This window comes from Oryza sativa, chromosome 4 (genome assembly GCF_034140825.1).
Source record: "Oryza sativa Japonica Group chromosome 4, ASM3414082v1".
In the NCBI taxonomy this organism is placed as follows: Eukaryota; Viridiplantae; Streptophyta; class Magnoliopsida; order Poales; family Poaceae; genus Oryza; species Oryza sativa.
This window is the reverse complement of record NC_089038.1, coordinates 21801283-21820500: the sequence shown is the minus strand read 5'-3', so window position 1 is coordinate 21820500 and position 19218 is coordinate 21801283. Positions and strand designations below refer to the sequence as shown.

Genomic DNA, 19218 nt, shown 5'->3' with positions numbered 1-19218 from the left:
ATCTGTGGGTCAGATTTGTACATTTTTTGTTCGAGCATCTTGATCTGTCAATTCCTGTGTGAATGTGTGTATACCTGTTAGTTAATTATATGCGGAGATACTAATTCATCGCACTGATCGATCGAAGAACAATGCTGCTAGCTGTGAGGCTTTTGTATTCGGTAAATGATTACAGGTCTAGGCTGTCGCTGCAAATCACTGGTCTTTTCTTCTTCTTCTTTTTCCCAAACAAAATCACATATTTTCTTATCCACTTTTAATCAATTTTCCTTCGCAGGTGGTGAACTGAGCTCAGCTGGTTAATGAATGGAACTATGGAACCTACAAGGTTTAACTCATATGCTTGTATTTATTGTTAATTATTCTTTAAATAATAAGCGATGTAAATTCCCAGTGGCTATTATATCTCACAGAAGATAGTGGCATGCGGTCGACACGATGATACCAAAATGTTTTTCTTTTACTAGTGGTTAGCAAAATTTATCGGGCTATTCAAATTTCAAATTATTTTGGCCAAATTTTGCTGGAGGGTTTGTGCTTTGGCCTCTGTCTGGGCTTGGCCTGTATCTTGTCTCGTCACTCATCACTCATCAGCCCTGACTAATTAGCGACCAAGAATCAACCAAGCGCCGTCAAAAGCAAGCAGCTGTGGGCTGTGGCGTCTAGAGCCTAGAGGCGTGGTTACGCTGGGCAATTATTTCATGGGCTATCTATACATTTGCCGATAATTTTTTCCCTAAATTTGTCAGATGTAAATATAGTACAATCGTAGTATAACTTGTATGTAACTGCAGCATAATTTGTACGTAATTTTCAAAACTCCCGGTGTGACGCTATTTCCACGAGGTGGAGGTCGGGGGGTGGGGGGAACCAAATCATCTCACCCATGCGGATGCATACAAACTTTGAAGTAAATCTAACGGTTCCAAATTATATGAAAGTTATATAGAAGTTACATTGTATATTAAAATGGAATTACACTATCATATTGTATTTACTTTCTGATTGTCAGCATATGTATAGAAGAACGAATCATCATTCAGGTGTAAGATTTGGTTGTGCAAACAGAGATTTTGATGGTGGAATTGCCGATTGCGTTGCAGATTTTGATGGCGGAATACCCTGATGAGGTTGGTTCTTGCTTTGGTCTGTTTAGGATTTTCTCTTGCTGTCACATTCTGAATGTAACCACATCAGTGGGAGTGGCAAACTGTGTTCAGTTAACTACAATGCACACTCCAACCCCCTAAATTTGGTCTTCAGCAAAGCATTGTTCCATTTTCTATTATTGTCACTTATGTTTCCTATGTACACCTTGGACTCAACATTATGCCCCTGATCATGTACATTGGTCCATTTTGTTAGTTCCACAATCCATTATTGTTCGTTTGTCTTAAGGAGGGTGTAATTTCACCATTCCGGTTACTGACAAAATTTTCCTTTCTGAAGAGCTGCAATCTCACCTCTCTGTCCCAACCCAAGCGATGAACCGAATACATGGACAATAGCAGTAACAGGATGGCAAGGATAGAGGGACTGCAACTCTGAGAAAGAAGATGCTCAATGAGATGGTTTTATTCAATACATTATGTTTCTGCATGCTAACTTAAATCAGTCATTACAAAGACAGTGACAGAACCACTTTGGTAATTTACACTGTTGCAGCATCAAAGAGAAGAAAAGAAAAAATGAAACTGAAAAAAGAAAAACAAGACTGCAAACTACAGAATGGGAGTGTGACCATCAGCTGCCACATTATGACAATATCTCCAGTTTGCAATCTTCCTGTGCTGCTGGACAGAAATACTCAGCTGAGCTGAAACTCACCACTGGCATGGACTTGTTTCACCTGCTTGTCGTACTCATCCTCAGCATCTTCCTCTTCCTCCTGTTCTTCCTCTGGCTTCTTGCTGTTGTCCTCCTGCTCATCCTCCTCTTGCCAGCCAAAGCCGGCCACGGGGGTGGAGGACCGAGGCGGCGTCCGCGCTTCCTCGACAATCTTCATGATCTCCTCGACCGACTGGACGGAGTAGGTCGGGGCACTGTTATCCTTCTTGTAGTACATTGCCTGTGCAGCTTCTGTGAGCTCTCTTGGCAGGTTCTTCAGGAACCATGGGTGGTTCCTGATCTCCCTTATTGTTATTCTCTGTATGAAGTTTGGGAATGATTTTTTTTTTAAAAAAATCATGAATAGGTCTAGTAAGTTGATCTGAGTTTAAATAGAGTAGTACCTTTGCAGGGTTTGCAACAAAAATTCTAGAAAGGAGTTGCCTGCAGTCCTGGGATACATGGACGTACTCGGGTATTTTGTACTGAATTGACATTATTCTCTGAGAACAAAAAATGCACAAAGCATAAGAGACTAGAAGTTGTGATCTGATAATGCTTAGCTGAAAAGTTCTTAAATTGTTACCCCAATGGTCTTTCTGAAATTCTTGGGGTCATCAGGGTCCTCAAAGGGGTAAGCACCAACAAGCATCACATAAAGAGTCACTCCACAAGACCACACATCGGCTGTCTGAAGCATCAACCATCCAATCCAAAAATGTTAGGAGACAAGTAAATGAATTCAGGAGATAAGATAGAAACAAATGAAAGGATAAATACAAGCAAGAACAGGATGTATGAAAGTACACTTCTTTCTAGTAGAATATTAAGGCAGAACAGCCTGTAGAACATTAATCGTGCTTGTTTCGATCATCAAAACATTTCAGAATAATCTCTGTAATTTAAAATGGTCCAAGAAACAAAAATCAAAGGCTCTATTACACCATTTAGCACATCTATTTGATTGGCTCCTTTTATTTTCTGCACAGCATGCTGTCACTTATGTTTAGTACGCTCAAAGTTCCAAATAGAAGCGTGGAAATATCAAAACTCTCCGAAGTACGCAAATTTCAGCTATGTTCACAATGGATGCTAACTTCTGTACAAAATAAACTGAATGATAGGAAAGATGACGTGCACTTCCATGAACCTAAATTCAAAAGGCAGACAAGCATCAGTGCTACGCTTATGTACTAAAGCAAAGATAAAAACAGGTAATGACAGAACACACCTATGGTAAGCATAAGTATTGACATTCGTTATTAGGGTGGTGGCGTTATCATGAGAACATAGAAAAGATGATCTCAGAGGATCCATGTCCTTCGGTAATTACATATTCCCCCCACAGACATTTACCTGCTGTGGGGCACTTTGTGCTTTCTCACCTAATGGCTAAGTAGGCTAACAACCATGACTGTTATAGGACATACGCATCCAGTAATCTTTTGGAAAGCGGTACAACAGTGGTTTTTTTTCTTTATGCAATAGATTATTCCAGCATTAATTCAAATAAAAAACAGGTGGTTGAGGGCAGTCTAAAGATGACGGGAACAAATCAGCTGAAAAATACATAACTCTATAACTCGGAAATAAGCATTATAGGTTGTTGAAATCAAGGGCACATTATGGTTGTAAAAAAAGAACATCTAGATGCAAATGATAAAATGTTTCTTGATATTCCATCTACAAATTATCTATGGCAGTGTCCACTTTGTCAATCAAAAGCAACCAATTTTGCAGCGTGAAAAATCTAAGCAGCCTGAGTAGATGTATTATATAGGGAAGGAACAAAATGCAATCACTGTCCTGAAGAAAATCGTTCATAAGATATGACGGCAGTAACTGACACCAAGGAGAGAGAGAAAATTAATAACCACAGAAAAGGCCAAAGAGAAGTTCAGTCTAACATGTCTACCTGAAAAGGATTGGGTCCGAGGGCCCATTGTGATAACGTCAATTAGCTAATATGTAGCACTAGAACCATGATGGAAAAAAAAGCTCAGAAAAGGACATAAAGTATGAGGTGAACCCAAAAAGATGTCAACAAAAATTGCAAGCTGTCCAACCGAATGACATGCATAACTGCAAATACAGACTGAGGGGTGCGTCTACCTCATGGATCCTGTCACAATTCACCTAATCCCTACACGTCTGTTCCATTTCAATCCCAAACGATGAAAAATCATTCCTTTCTTAGCGTTGCATGTAACTAAAGACAAAATCACACTCCGTTACTTCACTCGCCAAAACACACTGGACAACCAAACATACAAAGAATCCGAACTTTTAACCCTGCCCAAATCGGGCGAGAAGCAAAATATCTCGCATCTGTACCCTGGAGAATCTCATGCCATCACCGGCTAATCTCACTTTACCTCAGGCCACCACATTTTAATAAAGCAACAAGTGGGGGCACGTAACAAGCTACAGGGTGCAAACTCTTGACCACTAAAACCGTCTCGAATTCGATCAACCCGTCTTTTCTCCCCCCCTCCTCTTTTGTGTCTGGCGTGCTGTTAAAGCAGCCGCCACGCCTCGTCGAAGCGAGCATCCCCATCAAGCGTGATGTGTGATTAGTTGATTACCGAAAAAAAAACCGAGAGAGAATGTGAATGTCTAGATCGACATCACACACACACAAAAGGAAGGAACCTGTCCTTTTGAATAATCCCTCCCTTGCTTTTACAGAAGAGATTTTTCAACAAAAAACACTGGAGTTCTACTACCACTACTGGAGGGAGCATCATTAGCTGGGAATCTAATGCACTACAGTAGCAGCTCAGCTCAGCTGCAGCAAGAAACACACACTCAAGCTTCTTCTTCTTCTTCTTCTTCTTCTATTTTTTTTGAGCAAAACACACTCAGCTGAACTGAGAGTGACAGTCAGCAGCATATGGTCTCAGGGCCCCTTCACACAGCCTGTTTAGCGCGTACTACTACACACTGTCTAGCATGTACTAGTACTACTACTGTCACGAATCACGAGGCAGTGTGTGGGCCCGGGCTAAGAACAATCCCGGGCCCACAGCCCAGTGGGCGTCTGTCCGGCCGCAGGCAAGCAAATCTCCACCGCTCTCCTAGAGGACAAATCCCAAATCCACCACCCAGAGGCACCTGTCCCCCCCCCCCATGGACCCTAGCCCATAGTAGCCCATAGACCCAACACTCACAGACACATGGGACCCACTTTCCGATGCTGCCCAGCTCGCCCATAGGCCGGGTCTACGGTCCAAGGTAGTGTTTGCCTTGAGAACCGCGATACGTGGACTCCCAGGGGACGGCACGTGCTCAGCGCTGAGGACCAGGAGCAGGTGGGCCCCACGCTACCGCCACTGCCAGTGGGCCCCACCACCATGCCACAGATGACAAGGGGAAGTGATGGGCGAATGGGCGTGACTGACCTTGCCGTCGTACTCCCGGCGGGATAGCACCTCCGGCGCGATGTACGCCGGCGTCCCGACCGTCGACTTGGGCTTCGAGTGCAGCAGCGACGACTGCGACGAGGAGAAGAAACAAAAAAGGCGTCATGTTGCGATCAAAGCGAAAATGTTGCTTCTTTTAGGCAGTTGCGCGTAAGAAAAGGGGGAGAAAATTAGGCAAGAAAGCACATAGGAGTTTTTTTTTTTTTTAGCATTTGTAGAAGAAAACGTTTGCAAGCAATGGCGTTTCTTGGGGGAGTGAATTGAAACAGTGAAGAAAAAGTTTTGATCTTTTGAGACTAGGTAACTATAAACCGAAGATAAATGATAAAAGAGAAAAGTAACCGGCTATAAATTTTATTTATAGTTAGCTGTAGCATATATTAAAATGTATGTATTAAAATGTATGTATAACAGGTAAGATCAAATATTACTAGTGTAATATATATTTATAGGTAATTAAATCGACTATAGATCATTTAAAAATAGAGTGCTTTTTGACAAGGGAAAAAAGAAAAGCTTGTCCATTTCTAGAAGAAATCCGGGCAGGGAAAAGAGGTGTTGAGGCAGGTTTCGAGGGAAAAGATTACTGTATTCAAGAAAAGGTTAAAGAAGGCCTTCTCCCTACCTTGGAGTAACCGAAGTCGCAGATCTTGAGGCGGGGCGCCGGGCTGCCGTCCAGCAGCGTGTTCTCCAGCTTCAAATCCCGGTGGCAAATTTGCTGCGAATCCATCACGAATAATAATTTCACATTTGAACACTTTCCCATCCTTTTTTTTTTAAAAAAAGAATGCAATGTTTACTGGGATCGTTTTTCTGTTCTTACCATGAAGTGGCAGTAGCTCACGCCGCAGATGAGCTGCTGGAAGAAATACCTGGCCTGCAAAAGCCCACCATTCTCACGCGGATTAGCACAAGAACTCACCAAGAAATGGAGTTGATTAGAGTCGATTCGAGCATCGCTGAACCTCGTCCTCGCTGAACCTCCCGGCGTTGCAGATCCGGTCGAACAACTCGCCGCCGGCAGCGTACTCCATCACGATCGCCAGGTGCGTCGGCGTGACCACCACCTGCATCGCAAGGCACGATTCTTCCATCACACACACACACAAGAAGAAAAAAAAACAAACAGATTCTTCGCCACCGACGCGACGAACAGGGGCGAACACCCAATTTGCCCCCCGCCACGGCCTCACCTCCTTGAAGCGGATGATGTTGGGGTGCCGCAGCGACCGGTGGTTGATGATCTCCCTCGCCACATTCTCGTCAATCTGCAGAGATCAGATCACCACCCGAATGAGCAAAAAAAACGCCCCACACCCATCGATCGATCAGGAAAACAGAGCGGACGAAAAGGGACAAGAAGAAGAAGAAGAAGAAGCGAAGAAGGCTCGCCTTGAGGCCCCGAGGGATGTACTTCATGGCGACCAGCTCCTTGGTCTCCTTGTTCCGCATCAGCCGCGCCACCCCGAAGTTCCCGGCGCCGATGTCCTTGAGCAGCTCGTACCTCTCCATGCCTCCCGCCGCTCGCCGCTTGATCGATCGGAGGATCGACGAAACTTCCGGAATCTTCGCCGGATGTGTGGGACTAGCGGGGAAGGCGTAGGCGGAGGCGGAGGAGGAGGGAAAGAGAAAGAATTGGGAAGCTTAAGAAGGAGGAGGCGTCTGCTTGGCTTGGGGGCTCGTCTTCTTCCTCTCGTCGTCTCAGCGAAGCAGCAGCAGCAGCAGCAGGGGGATGGGCTGGATTGATGAGCACTCACACTCTGCTGCTGTTGCTGCTACAGTGAGTCAGTGACACAGTAGTGAGGATCGGGGTGGAATTCTTTTTTCTTTTTCTTTTTTTTTTGCTTGATTAGATTATGACGTGGTATGATTTTGCGTGCTTCTGATTATTTATCTGTTTGTTTGTTTGTTTTGGGCGGTTTTGTTATTTTAACCGTTCGATTCACGTGGTAAGGTCCTTGTGCGTGTGCATCTTCCGTCCAAAATTGTAAAAACCCAATTTCATGTCCAGATACGTTCTTCTTTACAGAGGTTGAATTTTCATTTTCCTCGTATGATAGCATACATATTTACTTATTCTATTAAAAGATATATTAAAATAATAATATAATTTTAAATTCTGTGTTAGCTGAGCAAACTTCAAACTTAGCAATGTGTAATATTCTTATTGTATTGTATATACGCGATAGATAGTAGTTATCTTTTAAGTTCTAATTTTAATTATTTCTAAATTGTATTTCTATATATACTTTACACCATTCTTTTAATATTCCTTTATTTTTAATTCTGAATTTCGGTTATCTTTAAGTTGTATTCCTATATGGCTCTATAATATTCTTCTAATATTTATTTTTTAAAAAATTTTAATTTTCGTTACTATTATATTATTATATTCCTATATGTACTATAGATTCTTCTCCCAATCTTCTATTTTTTTTTATTTTCGAATTTTATTTTTTTTTCTAAATTGTATTTCTATATGAACTCTAAAATCTACTCTTTTTTTAATTCTGAACTTTGATTAGTTCTAGATTTCTATATGGACTCGCTCTTCATCTAATATACCTTATTTCTAATATTGAATTTTTATTATTTGTAATTGTATTTGTATATGGACTCTAAACTCATCTTTCAATATTTTTTTTAATTCTGAATTTCAGTTATTTTTAAATTATATTCATATATGTACTATAGGCACTTTTTCTAATATTCCTTATTCTTTTAATTTTATTTTTTATTTCTAAATTGTATTTTATATGGACTCTAACATTTATATTTATTTTTTTTCTTATTTTTTGATTTCGAATTTCACTTAGCTCTAAATTGTATATATGTATGGGCCATAATCTCCTCCTCCAAATATTCCTTATTTTTTAATTTCGAAATTAAGCTTTTTTTAATTGTATTTTTATATGGACTCTGTTATTCTTTTTCTCTGATTTATATGAGAATTTATAGGCCAGACAGCGAACGTGGAGCTTCTTTTTATTATTTTAATAAGTTAATAGATTGTATTTTCATGATACTAAGACCGTATAGAGGATGCAATTGATTTTTAAATTATATATTTGGCTATTAATTTTGTAACTAAGACCGTATAGAGGATGCAATTGATATTTAAATTATATATTTGGCTATTAATTTTGTTTGATGGTGTAACATAATAAATCATTCTAACCCGTTTATCACACAAATTGAAGTATAATAACTAGGAAACGGAAAAATTCTCACTGTCGCTCGTAGGCCAGTCGGGTCTCGAGCACAATGGAGGCAGGCTTCACAAAAAGTGAGCCCGGTCCGGATTAGCAAACCCTAAGTTGCTCATTTTATCATAACCACGGTAGGCATGGTACTATTACCAGTCTACCAGTCCGCAAAATGCAAGTAATTAATCCATGTGTTAATTCTTATTTTTATTTTAGTCATTTACTGTAATATGCTGGCATAATTTCAATGGAGCATGTCGTATCAATGTTGACCATGTTAGATGCACGATATAGAGGTTTAAGTTAATATAACATGTATTAAAGAACAACTATGAAAGTATAAGAAACAAAATTTTATAAAATTTAAACATGGAAAAGGTTTATATGATACATGGTTGTATATTAATAAGATATATCTAGCCTATTCGTCAACAATAAATTTGGCTAGTTCTCACCAAAATCAAAATAAGCCATGCAAAATTTTGAGACATGTGACAAGTCGAACTCTATGAAATTTTCAACTGTGATCCCCTTCTCCTCCATCCTGGGATCAACACTGACAATGAGGGGAAATGAGATCCCGTCTTTGCTTTAACTTAAGTCAGTTTTAGGGTTTTTATTTTTTTTATTATAAAAGTTTAGGTTTTGTCTTTCATGGTGCTTATTAAAAACTTAATTTGTCTAAAATATTTTATCTTTTCTTTCTCCACGATGCCCACGATAAAGCACTAGAGAGTCTTGCCTATCGGGTTATCAATGGTTCAATCGACAACACCATCCCCAATAAAAGACCTAAGGAGTTTACCTATTGGATTGTTGATGTTCCAAATGGCAACACCATCCCTAATAAAAGACCTAAAGAGTCTTACCTATTGGATTGTTGATGTTCCAGATGGCTGTAACATCTTTAGAGTACATGCCAATGGTTTATTTGATAATATTGGTTTAAAGATCTACCGGAAGAATAGAGACAATGGTCGATGCTCGTTCATATGCTTTTGTGTGTCAGAAGTTGATTAATATTGTAGTTGTGCTTGCATCTCTTACGATGTTTTAATATTTGCTGTATATGTTTTTAGCTCTTAATGAGGACTAGGTACCGGATAAGCCGACTGTGGAGACTTGATGTTGCTAACACAAAAGCTCCGAACAGGACGTTCTAACCCCTCACAATCATTACACCACCCCTCCGTTGGTTATCACCTGAATCGAAACATGGTTGACCTCGCCGATAAGGCTATCTCCTGCAAGCGAATCGAGAAGACAAGCAAGAGAATAGAAGAATCAATCTGAATATATTGCAAATATACAATGAAGCTCACAAGTTAAGGTTCCTCAGACCGAACTAAGCGGCGAAACTACAACGATAGAATAATATAAGCGAAACCCTGACTCTAAACTATGACAGCTACTAAATAAATATGATTAAGAACATCCTAAGGTTAGCCCATCTCTGGCGCTTAGCCCACGACATAATTATAAAAGCCCAAGACCTAAATTAGACTCGAAATGAATAAGGTATGTGACTTGTTTTGCAGATTCCCAACTGCTTAGGAGAAATTTTGACGTGGGATCGAAACCATATGAAAGTAAATTTCATAAGCTTTCCAACACGTACTTATGAACCTCAAGAATCCTTCTGTATAGGCCGATATTCTTTCCTTCACCCGCACAAATATTTCTGCAAACGAGAAGATACAAAACTTATGATGCAGTATTTAACGTTTGTTTGAACATACAATAAAAAAATAATATAGAAAACATAAAATAAATAGGCATATAAGTACTGATGAGGCCATCGTTGGCTCAAATATAATTATACTTTATCTTACATGTCAACAAGCTAAAGCAAAGCCATCGTTGGCTCAAATATAATTATACTTTATCTTACATGTCAACAAGCTAAAGCAAAGCTTATTATATGTAAGATAAGTATGATTATATCTTAGTCATGCCCTCATCAGTACTTAAGTACTTATATGTCTCTTTATTATAATAGCATGGCCATAATCATTTCTATTTAATATAATATGCTCAAATAAAAGACATGCAAGAAGTCAAACTCTTCCTGGAAAGAGGCATTTCAAAGTTCCGCCAGTGACACCTTCCGTCTGTTACCAAAACGTGTCAGCAATTTTTTTTTTATAAAAGAAACACACATAACTGCTTTTAGACAAATCACCGTTACATTTACTCTACTTTAACATGCATGTAGTTTATAATAAGCTACACCTATATAATTAGGGATGGACTAGAAAAAGATAATTGAGAATAAAATATTGGATCCACGGTGATTCTACTTAAAGAAAGAGATGGTTTCACCGACGATGCAAAACACACGTAGGAATATACTCCATTCATCCAATTTTAATTATCCCCTAAATTTTTTGAGACATTCTCAAAATAATCATCATCTAACAAAGTATCTTTTCATTTAATTGTGTAAAGAGTAAGTGAATATCTTTGAATGCGCTGCATGCAACCAACTATAATTAATTTCTATTGTTGCGATGCCATGTACTTCTTTTGTTTCATAATGTAAGACTTTCTAACATTGCTCAAATTCATATAGATTTTAGTGAATCTAGACATATATGTGTGTCTAGATTCATTAACATTTATATGAATATGGGTAATACTAAAAAGTCTTACATTATAAAACGGAGGGAACAATACTTAAAATGTGATGTAATGCATAAAACACAAAGCGACAGAACATCTTAATTAACCGATGATGATTAATTTATTAATAATGAAGGTTTTATTATTTTCGATCTCTGCGTTCTCTTAGATGATGATTAAATTAGGATGGAAGGGAGTATAAGTACTACCGGAGAAACTATCTTTACTTGATCGGCAAAAATCCATAATAATCTTGATTCATTAAAAAAACCGAGACTTAAAAAAAGAAATTTTAGTCCCGTTTATAAATGTAACAGGACTATGCTGAGATAGATTCCTTCGGTTCCCATTCCACCAGATATATAGTTGACCATTTTTGGGTCGGTGATGCGCGCATCTCATGGCGTGGAGCGCGCGAGGAAAGGGAGACGAGACGAGACGAGGCGTGAAAGTGAAACCGCATGCACAATCCCCCCCACCGGTTACAGAAAAGCCGTAGGTCGAAGGCTCGCCACGTGAGCGAGCACGTGGTTTGGATCGCGCCCGCGCCAACGCCGCCGCGCCGTGGTGTCGGTGTCAGTGGAGCGTATACGTACGATGCGCGCTGGCTTGGCACGACGAGCGTGCGTGCGTGCAGCTCCGTTTCTCCCGGTTTCCTCGCGCGCCGGCCATCGATCGATCGGTGAGAGAGAGACGTACGGTGACCGCGTGCCACTCCGCGATTTCGCCGGTAGCTAACGTACGTACGCGCGTCGGTGCGGATGGGCGGCCCGCGCGCTGCATGGGGCCTCGCCCTCCTCGTCGAGGCCGGCATCCCTCCCGGGCCGGTGCCGCCGCGTCCACACACCGTACGCTGCACCTGACCTGCTGCCGATACCGAAACCGATGGAGACAGGCGCTCGTGCGAGCCGTCCAAAGCGTACGACGATCGATCGAGCCGATCTCCCGAGAGTTATATCCATCATATCCAACTCATGACGGCCTATAGGTACGCGGCTTTGACCTGGATCCAACTCCGCGCGCGGTGGAGGAATGGATTGATCGCATCGCATGCGTGCGTGCGTGCGTTTGCGGCGGCTGCGCGCAAGCGACCATGTGAATGTGATGTGGGGCCTTTGCATGCAGCTGGTGGTTACGGGGTGCCGCCTTGTTTACGCCTGGAAGTGAGGCAGGCAGATGCTACCCAGGCACCCACCAATCTGGGGCTTGGGCGGCCGCGTTTCTTCTTTCCGAGCATCTTCAACGGTCTACCCAAATCAAAACTCTCGTATAGCCAACTCCTTAACTAATTTGACAAGCAAAACTTGTTACCCACTCTAACATATTATCTATTTTCATATCCAATATTACAACGGGACCCATATATCAGCCTCTACTTTCCTTCTTCTCCCTTCTTTTCTACTGTCCAACAAACTAACATCTGGGGAAAGACGACGCGGAGACAACATCGGGAGGGACGGAGGCAGGGATGGCAGCACAGGAATAAGTTGGAGGCGGGACAGCAGTCAAGACGACGGAAGGGCAAGTGCCGAAGGAGGAATCGATGACGCCAGGGATAAGGGGAGTCAACGGCATGGAGCTTAGGATCTAGATGCTGCTGCCTGAGCTCTAGAGATGGACGGTGGCAGGGGTAGCGTGGACTGCCTCAGCTTACTCCCCGACCTCATCCATCTCTATCTCTGCTCCTCGCCGAAGCTGCCACACGGACCAACGTTCTCGACAGCCCCTGCTCATTAACGGACAACTCGGGGGTGTCGACGGCCATGCTCCTGCTCACCGTGCCGCTCCTTGCCGGTCACCTCAGCTTCTTTAGCTGACCATGGTAGGAGGATGCGAAGGTGGCGACTCGAGAAGGCCGCAGATAACGATGGCGCACAACCACGAGGATGCACTTGGCCAACAATTTGGCAAGGCATTTTTGCTAGCAAATTCTGCCCAGTGAGCGAAAGAGTTTGGCCAGTCAGATGGTTGGTTGGCCAGTCTGTTGTACCTCGACTTTTTCTAGAATTCCCAAAATTTAGTTTGGAGGTTGGTGGAGATGATTCACGGACCCCGAGGGTTTGCTTAGTTTCTTAGGCTGCGTTCGGGAGCTCCCCACACGGAAAACAAAGCACGCGATTATAGTGAGATTAATTAAGTATTAGCCTAAAAAACTTAAAGAATGGATTAATATGATTTTTAAAGCAACTTTTATATAGAAAACTTTTACAAAAAATACACCGTTTAGCAATTTGAAAAGCGTGCGCGTGGAAAACAAGGGAAGTGAGTTGGGAAAGAGGGGAAAAGAATACAACCTTAGAGCAAGTTTAATAGTATAGCCAACTACTAGCTCCAAATCATCTATAGCCAATGTAATAGTCAATTCATACAATAGTTGCTTACTATACTATTAATACCTGGTCCCACCTGTCATACACACATTACGTCTTGGAGTCCGTGCTACAGCTGGCTACAGATTTGTAGCCCGCTGCTCTTCTCTCTCTTTTTTTTATCTCTTTAAAATATGTTTATAGCTAGATTATAGTCTTCTATTGTACCTGCTCTTAGTACTAAAACCCCCTTGGGATGGCACGATGCATGGCCGTGTTACTACTAAGGTTATCAGTATTGGGATTCTAGGTAGTATCGTTTTGCTCAAAGTAATATCGTATCATAGGATTGTATTGTAGTATCGGATATTATGATATTTTCTTTTTAAGTTCAATTAATATTTGTATTAATTGCACATAGCTATTCTATATAAAAAAATATAGTAATAATATATGTCATGCAAATAGAGACATTTATCAAGAGATCAAATCACATTGGTTTTGATATATTTAACTGATTATAATATAAACCTAAGCATATTTATTTACATTATTTTCAAATCATCTTATTATAAATAATATTTTGTTGGAACGTAAGGGTCGTAGAATCGGGATACTAACTAAAATTTTATAGGATCGTGTGTTAATGAATAGTAGAATCGAGATACTATGAAAATAAGGATATTATGTGAGATTGGTATCATTTCGGTAGGTGGGATTGGTATCGTTTTGGCTTGATAAGTTTATAGTATCGTAAGATACGTAAGATACTAGAATACAGATCGGGATACTGTCAACCTTGGTTACTACTTACAGGAGCGGAACAACATGAACCGTCGGTCGGCATGGGTCGATTGCCCTGTCCCTTTTATACCCTGCTTAATTAGATTATTACGGTGAATTATATGCTCAACATATTTTAAAATACATTTTCTATGGGAACTTTTTTCTACTGTATTTATTATATCACTTAAATTTATATTATAGTCAAGTCAAATAGATAATCCACTTTATATAATCCGTTGGATAATTAGTCAGCGGAGGATGCCAGTGAACTGAACATACTTCAATCACTCCCTGCCTATTCATAGTACAATTTTTTTTAAAAAAAAAACAATAACTTTGGATGTGTTTATTCCATGCTAAAATTAGAAGTTTAATTGAAATTGAGATGATGTGATAGAAAAGTTAGAAGTTTATGTGTAGAAAAGTTCGATGTGACGTTTTTTTGGTTCAAAATTTAGAACTAAACTCGGCCTTTGTCTCATGCGCTCAGCTGAGTAAGCTACTACAGCAAACTGAAAAATTTTCCCCAATAAGGAAAGGCCCATTTAAGACTGCACAAACAATCTTAAGACCTAGGAATAGGTTCACTTTAGGTCCCTCATCGTCGCTGAGTCTGAAATTTACCCCTGAACCAAGTATAGCCTATTCACCAACTAACAACACCGTATCAACTTTATTCCCTCGGCAGTATGCCAATATAGTGGCTGGTCTTGACTGACATGATAAGTGGGATCCACGTGGGTCTCACATGTTAGTGGGCAACTCATCTCCCTCCTCTCCATCTCCTTCTTCCTTCTCTTCCCCAGCTCTCACATTCTCAAGCATTATTCCATGCTGCACCAACGATAGTATCTCGGTTCTCTAGATCAATGATTACGCCGCCGCTCCTCCATGATGACCACAACGAGTGTGCCGCTTCCGCCATGCTCCGAATGAGGCAATTTAGGGGAAACCTACGCCTCACCTTAGTGAATCTCTGAGGATCATCATGCCAGTCAATTATGCTTCAGTGACAATGAACTCGTGCTGGCGAATCGAGCTCAACTATGCCACGACCTCACAGCTCGCACCCTGCCCTTTTCCCCACCGTGCTATGGAGCCATGAACAGACGACCTCGGAGAGCCGATGCACCATTTCCCATGCCCTCCGTGCTCCTAATTTGATCGTGCCCTTGCGCATAGACATGTCGACCCATGCTACGCCTCCCCTTTTGTCTTGACAACATCACAACCACGTGCGGGGAAGCAAGGCGATCCCATCTCAGTCTCCATCGGCTTTATGCCACCACCGACACCCCCTTGGCTATTGTGGCCAGTAATAATATAAATATAAAAAGTTTTACCATGAAATAGTTGCCCCGTTCATTTTTTAACAACTTATTTGTCGAAAGCCCGTAACTCAACCGATTAGAGCAACTTTTCGGCTCTTTAACTTTTACTCTAATTTATTCTCCTGTACCTTTTTATATATGTTATTTTTTAGTCAATATATTCATACTAAGTTTCTTCTCAACATCCCTTATATTTCCCTATTCTTGCAGAATGTGCTATTGAGAAAATTCTCGATCAACAAGCGGGAATGACTGATCGTCCCATTATTTATTAAAATGGCTAGATTTTTATCAATAGAAATTGTGGAAATAATATATCGAATTTTACACGGTTAGATGTACTCCAAGATTTATGCAGGTGGATAAGTAAAAGAATACAACATATATGTGTACGCAAGGGGATTTGACGCTACGACCATGGGTCCACAAGATTATATTTATATACAAGCTACAATGTAATTATATTATCAACAATTATATTTTTTTAAAATATATATTTTCTTTTCAGATTTTTCTATCACCAATTTGCATGGAACCGTGGCTGTTTGGCGGTGCCAGGAAATGAAAAGGAGAGAAGAGAAAATGGCGAATAACCAAATGCCCCCTTCCCTTTTCTTGTATTTCTATCTCTCTCTCCTTCCTCCCCACACCTCTGCGGCTCTGGACCTCTCCACTCCCTCTCGCCGCCGCCGCCGCCGCCGCCGATCTGCCGCGCAATCCGGAGTCGCCACCCACCGTACCTCCCCGCGCGGCAGCATCCTTCCTCGCGCCGCGCGCGCGGCCGGCGAGAAGGTTTCGAGGCGGGGACGGAACGACGCGGCGGCCGTGGAGCTCGGTTCCACCTGCATCCATCTCGGTTCGAATCGAATAGCAACGCACCTCGCTTTTTCCAGGGGAAAAAAAGGGGATGTTGTTGATGACGCTATCGGTTGGTTCTTGGATGGATTGGAGCAGGTGGGGTTGGTGAAGTGGGGGGGCGAGGCGGCCGGGGATGGATAAGCTGGTGCAGTTCGGGAGGAAGGCGTGGTTCGTGGTGCGGGTGCTGTCCGGGTACGAGGAGAGGAGGATCCGTGCTCACAGGCTGCAGATGCAGCAGCGGATCGCGAGGGTAAGGCTGTGCTTTTTGCTTTTGTTTTTTTTTAACCATGCCACGGCCATTTTCTTCGAAGATATATCTAATCTATGAATTGTGTTATGTGATAGCAAAAGTAAAGCATCTTTACCATGTTTGAGTGTGAGACTTAATCTTCTAGTAATTGTCTTCTTTGGGATGAGCTGCTTGAAATAGAAATGGGTTTGCCCGCTAAGAATGTACTACCGGTTATCTTGTTTTCAGTAGAGTTTTGTTTAATTGAGGCTGGAATCTTCTCCTTTAGCTGATTGGCAATTTGGCATGGCACAGATAAGGGATTATTGTTATGGTAAATTGGTTCTGTGCCTAATTGACAACTGTGCTCTTTTCGGGTGCCTCACAATGCATATCAGTTGCTGGTTTCATTGATTGTGAAAATATCAGCTATGTCCTGCAAGTGGTACAGAGTAGTGGTTACCAACTGCTTTTTATTCAGATAAGCCATCCCACTAATTGTAGCCTTATTCAATTTCTACTGCCACAAAGAACTGTTTTTTTTACGTTGTATTGGGAATGATTATTTACTTCCATATCTTTTGTACAGGGTAACTGTGCTTACTTGGCATTGTTACTTCTGCATACAATTATGTAAAATACCACGGATTGTTGTAGCATTTTTACATGCTCAATTACTTTGAATAATTGCCTGCTTTTGAATAGTTATTTCGTAAGAAGAATAGCCAATAGATAAAATTAGCAAATATGCTAAGTAATGGCTGTTCAGTCGGTGTGGTTGTTGTGTTAGCTTTTATTATGCACACCCCTGCTGATCCATGATGCACTGCCTTGAAGTACCTCCGCCCAAAATAACTTCACTTCTAGCAAGTGGGATTCAAATTAGTATGGAGGCTTTTCTGTGTGTTCGAGAAAAAAAAAGTTAGTATGGAGGAAAAAAGAACAAAGTGCCCCTCATTAATAGGAAAGTAGCATTAGTGGGTGGGCAAGTAAGAGGGTATGGAGGAGATAAAACTCGATTTGCAGACCGAGGGTATGAAGAGGGATAGATATGAACTTATTTTGGGACAAATGTTAGAGACTAGAAATGAGTTATCTTGGGACAGAGGGAGTACAAGACAATGTGGGTCCTTGTGGGATATGTAAATAAAAGGGAGCAAACAATTTTTTTTAAAGAAACAAAATATTACGCTTTTCTGTTTTTTTTATAGTTTTGGCGTTGGTAAGGGCTAAGCTCACTTAACCTAATTCCAGCATAGAAATTATTAAGTTCTAAGTACTCAGCCTTCCAATGTCTTTAAATGTTGCGAAAGCAATTCTTTCAAGGTAGCATGGTTGGTTATCCATGGACCATGGTGATAACATCTATCATTTTTCTTCATGCATTCATTAGTTGATCAATGCCATACTGTGTTCATTTATACGAATACTTAAATATTGGGAACATTTTCCAGGCCCAAGCTAAGAAGGAAGAGCTTCGGAAGCAGCCAGAACAAATTATTCTATCAGAAGTTCGTCAAATGGTTCAGCAGATGCAAGCCCTCAATCAGCAGCTTGAAGAAGCTGTAAGACATCCTGCCACAAAATAAAATTACCAAATCGATGTCTCAATGCCTGCATAGGAAATGTGTACTGTTGTTTTGAGAAAGAACATGTTAGTTTATGAACCATCTCACAACTTGAATCATGAATAATGCTTCAAGTTACCCCTGTGTACCTGACAGTAAGAGGTGGATTAGCCATCATGCTGTTGTATTATGAAGGACACCGTATCTTCTATGGTTTAATTGATTGTTTGGTTTACGTATTTGCCATGATTTTATAGGATGGAAATTTAGGTGTAACAGAATCAGACATGTTATTTACTTCTATGATATGCTTTTTTTTTTAATGTTTCTGGACCTTACATGCTAACTTATCCTCCATCCTATTTCACAGGAAACCGCCATAGATGAATATTTCAAACCAATCGATAAGAATGCTAAGATCATAATGGACATGCAACTGGAGAAAGAAGAGAAGCAAATAAAGGAGATGACGAAAGTAATGCAAGATCAAATAGCAATGCAAAGAGAAATCGCAAGTAAGAGAGCTCAGGCCACCGCCATAGAGTCTAAAGACGCCCAAACGCAAACAAGTGACAAGATTGCTGAAGGCCCTCCAAAAGAAGAAACCATGAAATAAGTACTGGTCATTGTTAGTCTTTTTTTTTTGTAAACAAGTATTATATGCCAGTGGATTCTTTACATAGGCTTTGCTGGGCTAGGCAATAATAAGTATGGATGGATGCATGGGAAGACAGTTGCCATTTTTTGTCACTAACAAGAGGCTATCATTTTCTCTGGCAGAGCTGACTAGTGTGGTTTACTATTCAAGATTGTGAAATCATGGAACATTTGTTCTATGTGATTTTTGGGATTAAAAAAAAAGAAGTTACTGTTTGTATATTCTTCGGGGGTGTTGTATTAGCTTAATTTTGGATTTACAGGGGATTTATGTGAAGAACATGGATTTGACGCGTATGAGATTTGACCTGGAATCCTGGATATATCGGTTTTGGTACTTGTGTAGTTTGTATGTTGCTACTTCGACGTAATCGTGTGTTTTGTTATGGAACAAGAAGATACA

At 40.9% G+C, this 19218-nt stretch overlaps 2 protein-coding genes across 2 annotated transcripts; one reads left to right on the top strand and one right to left on the bottom strand.

Moving 5' to 3' along the window:
- Positions 1–1545: 1545 nt before the first annotated feature.
- On the bottom strand, positions 1546–7005 carry LOC4335877 (serine/threonine-protein kinase SAPK7-like). Its single transcript, NM_001402368.1, has 9 exons — positions 6642–7005; positions 6443–6517; positions 6215–6316; positions 6073–6126; positions 5875–5967; positions 5229–5321; positions 2414–2518; positions 2232–2330; positions 1546–2146 (listed from the first exon to the last, which is right to left on the bottom strand). Exons 1-9 carry the CDS (start codon positions 6759–6761, stop codon positions 1808–1810), a joined length of 1080 nt encoding a protein of 359 aa, NP_001389297.1. The 5' UTR covers positions 6762–7005; the 3' UTR covers positions 1546–1807.
- Positions 7006–16157: 9152 nt separating this feature from the next.
- On the top strand, positions 16158–19037 carry LOC4335876 (uncharacterized). The gene is made up of 4 exons (XM_015778545.3): positions 16158–16359; positions 16458–16611; positions 18045–18155; positions 18529–19037. The coding sequence occupies exons 2-4, from the start codon at positions 16495–16497 to the stop codon at positions 18772–18774; spliced, it is 474 nt and encodes a 157-aa protein (XP_015634031.1). The 5' UTR covers positions 16158–16359; positions 16458–16494; the 3' UTR covers positions 18775–19037.
- The last annotated feature ends 181 nt before the right edge of the window (positions 19038–19218 follow it).

Bases quoted from the DNA above. Each gene is read 5' to 3' on its own strand.
- LOC4335876 (XM_015778545.3), top strand. From the start codon at position 16,495: ATGGATAAGCTGGTGCAGTTCGGGAGGAAGGCGTGGTTCGTGGTGCGG. The intron at 16,612-18,044 runs GTAAGGCTGTGC...AACATTTTCCAG, and splicing joins TGCAGCAGCGGATCGCGAGG to GCCCAAGCTAAGAAGGAAGA. The intron at 18,156-18,528 runs GTAAGACATCCT...CCTATTTCACAG, and splicing joins ATCAGCAGCTTGAAGAAGCT to GAAACCGCCATAGATGAATA.
- LOC4335877 (NM_001402368.1), bottom strand. From the start codon at position 6,761: ATGGAGAGGTACGAGCTGCTCAAGGACATCGGCGCCGGGAACTTCGGG. The intron at 6,518-6,641 runs GCGAGCCTTCTT...TGATCTCTGCAG, and splicing joins ACATCCCTCGGGGCCTCAAG to ATTGACGAGAATGTGGCGAG. The intron at 6,317-6,442 runs GTGAGGCCGTGG...CTTGCGATGCAG, and splicing joins ACATCATCCGCTTCAAGGAG to GTGGTGGTCACGCCGACGCA.